This window comes from Fragaria vesca, linkage group LG7, assembly GCF_000184155.1.
Source record: "Fragaria vesca subsp. vesca linkage group LG7, FraVesHawaii_1.0, whole genome shotgun sequence".
NCBI classification, from domain to species: domain Eukaryota; kingdom Viridiplantae; phylum Streptophyta; class Magnoliopsida; order Rosales; family Rosaceae; genus Fragaria; species Fragaria vesca.
In genome coordinates, this window is record NC_020497.1 from 21,752,234 (window position 1) to 21,762,035 (window position 9,802).

Here is a 9,802-nt window from a genome sequence, read left to right on the forward strand (position 1 = left end):
GTCTGAAGGGCAAATCAAAGAAACCGAAAAATGAAGAAAAATATTAATTATAGACATGAGTTTATCTTAAAAGATGTCTAGTATTTTGAGTTTTTGTCTAATTTTCTCTAAAAATTATCAAGAAATATAGAAGAAAAGTTTCCGCAATCTTTATGTTTAGATTTCTTCACAATCCGACCTCTGCAGCCGTGTATCCAAACTCCAAAGAATACTTTTGAAGCTCCCCATCTAACTGTCGAAGTTTCCCCGGTCGAAGCCCCTTTGGCAACCATCTTCAATTCATGACAGTAACTTAGACCTTCCACGATTCCTCTGTATAGTTTCCCACAATGTTCTTCCTTTGTCCAGAAGACGATTTGGATTACGAAAGCTGGAGATAAAGATTCCGTTGATGAGGCACACAGGAGAATGGATCCGAGCTGTGGGACCATAATAACCTTTTTAAAAAAAAAAAAAGCTAATGATCACCTTAATTACCTCATGGATGATCACATATTCACATGAAATTGTTTTTTTTTTTTTTAACAGGCTTCACATGAAATTGTCTGAACATAAATAATCAAATGCCTCTAAAATTTTAAGCTGGCCTCTAAAATCAGAGATATACTTGTGTCATGCACTTTTGTTAGTTTCATGTTGTGGCCATTAATTGGTAAATTTACTACACCGGATATCGTCATTGAGTCTTATTTGTCAAATTTGACAAAAAGGTCACTGTGAGATCAACCGATCAACCGATCAACTTGGTAACAAGCATCTGAATGTTAAAATGGGTTCTGTCTTCCGGTTCATGATCAGACAAGATGCCTTGCCAGTGTTTGTTGGAATGGCCGTTGACCCTTTCAACAAAGAAACGGAAGAATAGAACATTATATGAATACAGGCATAGTGGCATACGTACAGTTTCACTACCGAAACACAGAAAAAAAACAAAAAACAAAACAAAATAAAATTATCAGAGAGAGATTATAGAATCAAGAACAAGATGTATATACATCCAAACAAAAATATGAATTTTAAAGATATAATTAGCAGCAGTACGTGTACATGAGTGACTAATTAAAGCTTCACAAGCAGCTGAGAAATCCTGGTCTGTGCCAATGAAGATCTTTCGTGTTTCTTGTAACTACGGTATGTTATTCATCAATCTAGCATGAAAGACGAGTAAATGTCAAAAATTTAACCAGGGTCTAACAGTATTGTTAACCACACACTAGCTTCTTCATCTAATTGTTAGCTAAGATTTAGGGACTAAACTGGAGAATACTTTGTTTAATTTGGATACAAATTTACTGCATGGCAATATTTTCATAAGACCTTTCCAACAAAAAGAAAGAACGAAATTAAACACCGATGAATTAAAAATTATGACACTCCACTTGAAACATACCTCGACCATAGAAACCTCATTTGTAGTTCATCATTCAGTTGGACTTGGTTCTTGTTGTGGAAAATAATAGCATCATTCAAGAAGTTGGGGCAATATTGGATATATAAATGCATCAATGAAGGGGACTCAATATGAATAGCATTTTCGCTAGACAGTCTTGGAAGCATCAGCAAAACTAAGCTCTTCATTTTTGGAAGAACGATCTTCTTCTTGCTCACTGTTTCCTCGCTTGCTTCAATCAAATTTTTCAAGAGAGGGCAACTGAATATAAAAAGGTCTTCCAGATGAAAAAGGCACTGAGCTACATCATATGTGAAGAGGCTTCCTCCAAGCTGATCACAATGGTAAATGAGCAAACTTTTCAGAGTCTGGAACATTGTCCGTGGAGCAGGACCATTACATATGCTTCTTAGAGCATACAGACTCAACATTGTCATCTCTCTGAGCTTTGATTCTTCTGGCTCAAACCCTTCGTATCCGAATACATATTCCATGCTAATCATAACATTGCAAATCACCTTTTCCAGATTTGGCAGTCTCCGCAGCAGTTTTGATGACAACAGTACATCCCCCAAGTTACGACAATTGCAGACATTCAACAGCTTAAGATTAAACAAAGATCCTATCGGTAATTCACCAACACATAATTTAGTTAGGGATTTCACACCATCCAAATGCAACTCCTCCAAGTTCTCGAATACAGGTTTATGTGAATACCAACTTGTTATGTTCATCAGCTCTTTCAACTTCTCACATGGGCCAATAATAGAGAGATGCTTTAGCTCGCATAACTTCCCACGGTCATATTCCACAAGAATGTTATTTAAGCCTTCGCACTTTGCAAACTGTAGATTCTCCGTTTTCTTTGTCACCACGCTAACAAACCAATCTGGTAAGGTGCAGATAGTGGTGTTAAGAAGCAAGGATCTGGAATATTCATGACCAATCTGAGACTGAATATGAGGTGCTCTTCTGTCTCCACCGAAACGGATATCAAAGTAGATCCAGTTTGGAATGAACTCAACACATTTAGGCAAACATTTTACATCGCATATGCGAACCGTCAAGATGTACAAGTATGATAAGCCAGTTAACTCGTCGAATCCAATATTAGTCTCTTCTCCTTCTTCCTTGACTTTACTCCCCCACTCTCCAAATCTGCAATGCATGTACAGTTCTTCTAGCTTATGCATCTTTGATATCACTTTAGTTGGAATTGTAACAATATGTCCATGCCATGAACCATCACTGACATCCAGCATTCTTAAATTGGTCAAGCGTCCTATTTCCCTTGACAATTCCTTGAGAGGGTATTCTCTCATACTAAGAATCTCAAGCTTCTCAAGTTTTCCGAGTATGGAAAAGTCAATTATTTTCTTGCAACAATCTAAATACAAAGCTTGAAGGTTGGTTAGGAGACTAAGTGATTGGGGTAGTAATGAAATACTAGTGTAGCTAAGATCCAAGACTCCTAGTTCATTCAGGGTATGAAGAAAAGTCTCGGGTATCTCATTTAAATTTGGATTATGTTGAAGCAGTAAAATTCTGAGGTTTGGACATACCAACTCTTTAGGTAGTTTTCCAATTTGGTTCTTCATTACTGAGATGGCAGAGTAGCCTTTGTGCGCATTAATCATTGGCCAATGCTTCAAGTCATGACTAGCTTTCACAAAAACCTGGTTACCAACTTCAGATATTGAAATTAAAATGGCCACATCCCGAATGACATCATGCATCCTTACGCATCCATCCTTCTTAGAGTCCAAAAGCAAGCTAGAAGCTTGAAGGGACTTGACCACTAAATGTGCTGTGGCTCTGGCTTCTTGCATGTTGGAATCTTGAAACATCCCTTTCCCAATTCCATACTTCAGCAACTGATCAACTGAGATGTCGTAGTCATCCGGGAACAGACAACAAAGCAAGAAGAATGATTTGGATTCATCAGATTTTAAGTAATCATAGCTTAATTTTATGCATTTGTACACACCTCCCTCATCTTCAGGGGTGGCAGGTTGAGATGCCTTTAGACGTTGAGCTGAGTGTTTCCATTCATTAAAACTTGCATATCGAAGTGCCCTCGCAACTGCTATCAACGCAACTGGTAGGCCAGCGCATTCTCTAGCCACCATCCTCGCCACATCATAAAAACTGGTGGATCTGTCAAAACATTGTCTTGCTTCTGTGACAAACAAGTTCCAAGCATCTTCTTCTGATAAGATATCAAGCGGAATGTTAGCATGGCTGTTCATGAAATGACATACAGACAATCTCCTTGTGGTGAGAAGGACTTTGGAATTGCGTCTTTGAAGTTTGTCGTGGCTGGGAATTCCTATGCTTGAAAGTTCTATTCTATTCCAAACATCATCCAAGATTATGAGGATCTTGGTTCCTCTTTTTATCTCCTCCTCCAATCTACAGGCTCTTCCTATTTCTGTCTCATCCTCCAATTTCAAGTCCAGCAAATCTGCTAATGTGCCTTGAATTTTCCTCAAATCAGGGTTTTGGGATACGACAGCCATAATCACTTGATTAAAAAGTCTACTTTTCTTCATTTGTTCACCGACGTGTTTTACCATGGTTGTCTTTCCAACGCCTCCCATTCCGTAGACCCCAATCACAGTGACCTCATCATCATTTAGCTCATTCATGACCTTATTCATAGCTCGTTTTGTTGCTTCAAATGCTTTAAAATCTCCATTGGACATTGTAAAATCAATTTTGATAGGTCGTACTTTACTGCACACTGATTTCACAATGGCGTGGACAAGTTCTCTTTCAGTCCTGCAAGTAACAAAAAGTGTCAAATAATCACCAATAAACTCCTAACAATAATCCAAATTAAAGACATGCAAATATTGTTGAAGTTAATGCTTTCTTGGGAAATCTAGGGAGATGTTGGAAATAATTAGTTACAAGGACTCACACTAAGCTGCAGTGAGACAACTTCCAGCCACTTGTTTTATTGTTTCTCCTCACCTAATTTAGATATTTGTTGTATGTAAAGTAGAATTATAATATAGTTATTTAGGTTGCTTTTAAGATATTTTTTAGGTTACTTTGCACCCTATATAAGGGTTAAATTTGCTTTGTAATCTCTAAGAATTCTATATCAGAAGAAATAGAAGCTGCTACATTTTGCTTCAAATTAACATCATTTATTGTTCTTCTGCCTCATTTGTTACAGCAAATTGATCTTGATTATATTTTGTTCAAAATGCAAAGTAGAGGCTCAAATTGTAACAATTATCAGTCCTCAACAGTTAACAGTTGACATAGTAACTTCATAAAAAAATAAAAATACAAATAAAAACAGCTGATTTTCGTGCTTACTTGTAATTTTGTGTATGCCACCCACAAAAATTGGCCACCCTATTTAAAGCATCTCTCCACTGCTGCATCTCCATTTTTTGTCGCCCACAGTTTTCATGCTTAGTGAAAGCTTCTTCGAAACTCTTCCTTTGATAGCGTACATCAGAGGGTTCTACATGATAGAAAACTGGAAGAATTCTATCATCATCTTGCATACATTGACAAATTTTGGTAAGTTCCTCCAAACACCAACTCGAAGAAGCATAATTTGAGGAGAGAACAACAATTGCAACCATTGATTCTTCGATTGCCTTGAAGAGTCTTGGAGAAATAAGAGCTCCTACGTCAAGATCTTGGCCATCCATGAATGTTTTAATTCCTCTTCCGTTATGCAGACGATCGTATAACTCGAACGTAATACCCTTGCGAGTATCTACACCCCTGAAACTCAAAAACACATCATACTTCCAACTAGGAGCTGACGAAGGAAAAGAAGCAGAAGCTGTTTGGGAGCTCGAGGCCATTGAAAACCACAGATTAGGAAACAACGTCCGAAGAACTTGCAAGAACAAACAATAGGAAGGAAAATAGAAAGAAACCAAACTGAAAATTCCAACAAGAGAATAATTTGAGGCTGTGAGAAACCAAGAGCAGATAAGGTTCTAGAAATAATTTAGGGGAAATAATGGAGCAAAGAGAGGTTTGAAACAACATGATAAGACAGAAACGGAGACTTTCTCAGTTTGATTTGCTCAGCAAAACAGTAGTATATATCTGCAGTTGCTGCCTACTGATAAATAAATATATATATACACACACACATGCACGTCACAGACTCAGTCTGTTTATTTTATTTTATTTTTCTTTCTTTATGGCAGTATGTTTACTTATATGTAGCAATTATGCGATTTAAAATTAAAATGAAATGCCCCATATTGCTGTTTTGTAAGGTTGTAAAGAATAGTCATGGACTTATGGTCAAAGATTAAAATCTCTGCGATATATCCGATTTCTTCTGATTTTTTTTTTTCGAATGACCGATATATCTAGAGGGGTAAATATTTTATCTTCTACCTTAACTTGAATATTTCTCTGATACCGTCAAATATCGGAGATTTATCTCCGATATATAGGAAATATCACCGATATTTAAGATATTTATTTTATATCTTTGATATATTATCTTCGATATATTAAAAAGTTATATGTAAAAAAAATTTCACATAAACAAAAATCACGTTCAACAAATATACGAGAGATGAGTAATTCCCTTGAGTATATCTGAATGAATATGAATAATCTTTTACAGTGGGAGGATTGAACAATTTTTCTTTTGAAAAAAATTATGATCATGCCTCCCAAGATCATCATTATGACTTTAGAAGTACTAGGTATGGAGCGCAAGAGAATACTATATATGAGAGGAGGACTAGAGGTGCAAATAATGATCAAGATGTTGTTTCGGTTGCGCTAAGTTTTGAGTTTATCAATTTATGTAGTGGGACTAGAATTTTAAATGAATCCCAAGAAGGTAACAATCAATATGACTATAATGTTTATGGTTATAATCAATGTGCAGAAGTTAATGATTAGTCATCCAGTTTGGATTCATCCTTACTATCTACTTATAGAGAAAACAATCGGCTGCTCCAAAAAGATATATGATTATCATATTCAACACTACAATTCGTACTATATGAGTCATATGTCTTGGTCTGATTATTATACTTTTATGAACCAACATACGTCTAATCAACAATCTAGATTCTCATTCTAGATATAGATGAAGTTGATGTTTATCTAGGACAACGAAATCCGCTGGGAAAATAAACTTGTCAACCTTGACCAATATACATCTCTTCAATAATACCGCGAGGAATTTTGATAGACTTATTCGCCAATTCGAGTGTTATAGAAGTAAGTTTTAGCTCACCAAGCCTTAATTGCTCGTAAACAGAACATGACATCAAATTTACGCTAGCCTCAAGATCGAGTAATGCCTTCTCGAATTGATGATCTCCAATGACCGGTAAAGATATTGTCATTTTTAACCCCACGTCAGCAATATATACATGTGTATATGTATATTTATACTGTGTGCATTTTTTTCATCTTATAGATTAAAGGTAATCAAAGTTACTTTGTTGCAGGCGTAATATTATTTATTGTTTTGGTTTTTCCCTAGAATAACCATATTACATTCTCTGTATATGTAGTTGTGTTTTCAAACACTGTTGCCAATTTCTAGTAAACCCTCTAAAACCCTAGCCCGCTCGCCCAGTCCCAAAACCCCCAAACCCAACTCTCCCAGAAAATCAACGCCTCAATTGCAGAAATCAAAAGAATTTCAATCCCAATATGCAGCACGACGAGATCATATGGCAGGTCATCCGCCACAACCACTGCAGCTTCATGTCCAAGTACGTCGTCGTTTTACTTGGATTCACTTGACAGCTCTTCAAATTGGATTTCTAATCAGGTTTTGTTCTTTTTGGCTTTTCCAGAATTGAAACCGGAATATTCTGCAGAAACCCTTATAACGTTACCGGGGTTTGTAACCGGAGCTCTTGCCCTCTCGCCAACAGTCGCTACGCCACCATTCGCGACCACGATTGTAATTTCTCATCATCTTTCATGTTGGGATCGACTGCTTATGCATTTGTTTGCACAGTTATTAGGTGTTGAATGGTAGGTTGGAGCTAGAGCTGAGAATTCTGATTTTTCGATTTGGAGTTGTAAACAACAGTCATTGGTAGAATGAGGAAATGGGTAGTTGTTTAGCTTTTGGACAACCCTTTTAATTAAGTTGCTTAAAGATTCTACTTTTGTGCTGGTTTTAATGAACCTATTCATACAATGGAGTTTGTCGTTTCATATGCTTGTGTTGATGAATTGAGAATAAGGGTTTATAGATTCGTGTGTTCTTCAGTCAAGGTAGGCTGCGAGAATTCTCAATGGAACACTCTCCTAGGTTCTTATTAATGTCATTTGCTTATGTATGCTACTGTGGGAATTTATTCATATACTACAAGCAATTTTATGTGCTTTTATTGGTGTCCTGCAGGGGACTTCTATCTTTATATGAAAACTATAGAAAGAGCTCATATGCCAAACAACTTGTGGGAAAGAGTTAAGCTGTTGAGGAATTATGACAAAGCACTCGAAGTCATTGACAAATATCTGGTATTGAAAATTTTGACCCTCATTTCGTGTTATTTTTCTAGAGCTATAGATTCTTGAAACTGTTAATCACCATGGCCTTTCTGAATGGACAGATGTATTGGCATAAGTTTCTTGTACATAAAACAAAGCAACGGCTCACTAAAATGACTCAGATGCGGATACGCATGAGGAAACTTGCTTTGAAAACAAGGTATACATCATCTGATTTCCTTACCTCACCATCTAATAATAATTATTGCTTTAAACAAAAAAAAGTTTTGCTAGAAGAATGGCATCAAAGTTCGCAGCACTAGTTTTTTCACTTTTATATTGTTGACATTAGATATATTCACTCATTGGATGTTGCACATTCTTTTGTGTTGTATAACAGGGAGAAAAGAATGACAACACCGAGGAAGGAAATAAAAAGAGAAGCTAGAAGAGAGGAGAAGGCTGAAAAGGCTGCAGTCTTGGATAAGGTCATTACTTATGCTGCTGCCACACATCATAAATGTACTAAATGTATATCTATTTCTGCCGGCTCTCATAACTTCCTACTCTTCTGCAGAGCATTGAGAAAGAACTATTAGAATGCCTTAACAACGGAGTTTATGGAGAGATATATAATTACCCTTTTGAAAAATACCAAAAGGTCCTTGAAGAGGAAGATCAGAATACTGAAATAGAAGAAGAAGAAGAAGAAGAAGAAGAAGAAGAAGAACTATCAGTCTTATTATTGCCTTACTTTAGGATGAGCAAATAACTCCCTTCTTGTATGTAGATGGGATTCGTTTGATTGCAGGCTTAACTTGATGATTTAGATTTGTACTTTATGGTCATTTAACTACTCTTGTTTGTGGAATAATCAGGAAGGTGAGATAGAATATGTTGCTGATGATCAGTTTGAAGAGGAGGAGGAGATATTGAAGATATGGGTGCTCTAGCACTGAATCATTCACATGCAGATGATGATAATGGTAGAGCTAAATTCTATACATTAACAAATATTGTAGAAAGTGGATGTCTATGTAGTTGATACTCCATATTTTATTTGTATAACCCCACTGTTCATACCATATGTGAAAGTCTGGTGATAAATGAGTTATGAGGTTCTTTTCCTTTTTCTGTATAAACAATTACAGCAAAAATGTATGTCTGTGTCTGTACTAAATGGACTGAATACATCTTAATGGTGCAGCTGGAATGGATGAAGAGCCAGAAGTAGGTACTGGCAATAGAGGGAGAAAGTCTCGAAAGTTTGAGAAACATGGAGTTGTCACCAAATCGAAGAAACCCAGGGTACATGTTGAGGTAATGGCCAGTTGTTCTTAAATTCTTCTAGCCTGCTACCTTGTCAATATTAACATACTCTAGATTGATCAATCTAACAAGAAGTGTGACAGTGAATGGTTATGAGGAATTAAATGCCATTATATTGAAGGGTGCAATAATAGTGGAGTTCTTGAGGGAGTACTATAGTTGGTTACAGCATAGGCATCTCACATTCTTGAGTTAAAGTGGTTGATATATTGCTTTAATTTGAAACTAGTGGCACTGTCACTATAAGACTGCTAAACAAGGTCGTTATTTGGTAATGTATTGGATCATATTTTATGTTGAAACCAAGTCAAATCCTCTATCACTACCCTTTTTTATAGCAATTGATTAGTACAGTAGTCTTTAGATACAGATAAATGACATGTTATAATTATAATACACTTGAGAATTGACACAAAATATCTCTGCTCTGCCGTATACGGTATATCTTATATCTAATATGGTCGTGATAGACAAAAGGCAGTTCACTAAAAGCTTTTGCTTGTTCTGTTTGTTTGATCTAAAAGAGATGGTCAGAATTGTTTCTTCTTGTGAGGTTGGTTGTTGCTTTTCAAAAGCTTCTCAGTCGAAAGAAGGAACTTGCTGTGGTGATGTTAGGAATAG

General features: G+C 36.3%; 2 protein-coding genes across 2 annotated transcripts; one reads left to right on the forward strand and one right to left on the reverse strand.

Moving 5' to 3' along the window:
* Window positions 1–954: 954 nt before the first annotated feature.
* Window positions 955–5,223, reverse strand: LOC101298270 (probable disease resistance protein At4g27220-like). The gene is made up of 3 exons (XM_004309110.1): window positions 4,721–5,223; window positions 1,391–4,171; window positions 955–1,148 (listed from the first exon to the last, which is right to left on the reverse strand). Exons 1-3 carry the CDS (start codon window positions 5,221–5,223, stop codon window positions 1,127–1,129), a joined length of 3,306 nt encoding a protein of 1,101 aa, XP_004309158.1. The 3' UTR covers window positions 955–1,126.
* A 1,712-nt stretch (window positions 5,224–6,935) lies between these two features.
* On the forward strand, window positions 6,936–9,223 carry LOC101293825 (protein MAK16 homolog). The gene is made up of 8 exons (XM_004307957.1): window positions 6,936–7,119; window positions 7,204–7,313; window positions 7,764–7,882; window positions 7,975–8,072; window positions 8,253–8,340; window positions 8,430–8,634; window positions 8,731–8,838; window positions 9,060–9,223. Exons 1-6 carry the CDS (start codon window positions 7,058–7,060, stop codon window positions 8,622–8,624), a joined length of 672 nt encoding a protein of 223 aa, XP_004308005.1. The 5' UTR covers window positions 6,936–7,057; the 3' UTR covers window positions 8,625–8,634; window positions 8,731–8,838; window positions 9,060–9,223.
* The last annotated feature ends 579 nt before the right edge of the window (window positions 9,224–9,802 follow it).

Coding starts and splice junctions, on each gene's coding strand:
- LOC101298270 (XM_004309110.1), bottom strand. CDS start 5,223: ATGGCCTCGAGCTCCCAAACAGCTTCTGCTTCTTTTCCTTCGTCAGCT. Junction 4,172..4,720: donor TGGCATACACAAAATTACAA/GTAAGCACGAAA, acceptor TGTTACTTGCAG/GACTGAAAGAGAACTTGTCC. Junction 1,149..1,390: donor ATGAGGTTTCTATGGTCGAG/GTATGTTTCAAG, acceptor CTTTCATGCTAG/ATTGATGAATAACATACCGT.
- LOC101293825 (XM_004307957.1), top strand. CDS start 7,058: ATGCAGCACGACGAGATCATATGGCAGGTCATCCGCCACAACCACTGC. Junction 8,073..8,252: donor AAACTTGCTTTGAAAACAAG/GTATACATCATC, acceptor GTTGTATAACAG/GGAGAAAAGAATGACAACAC. Junction 8,341..8,429: donor AGGCTGCAGTCTTGGATAAG/GTCATTACTTAT, acceptor ACTCTTCTGCAG/AGCATTGAGAAAGAACTATT.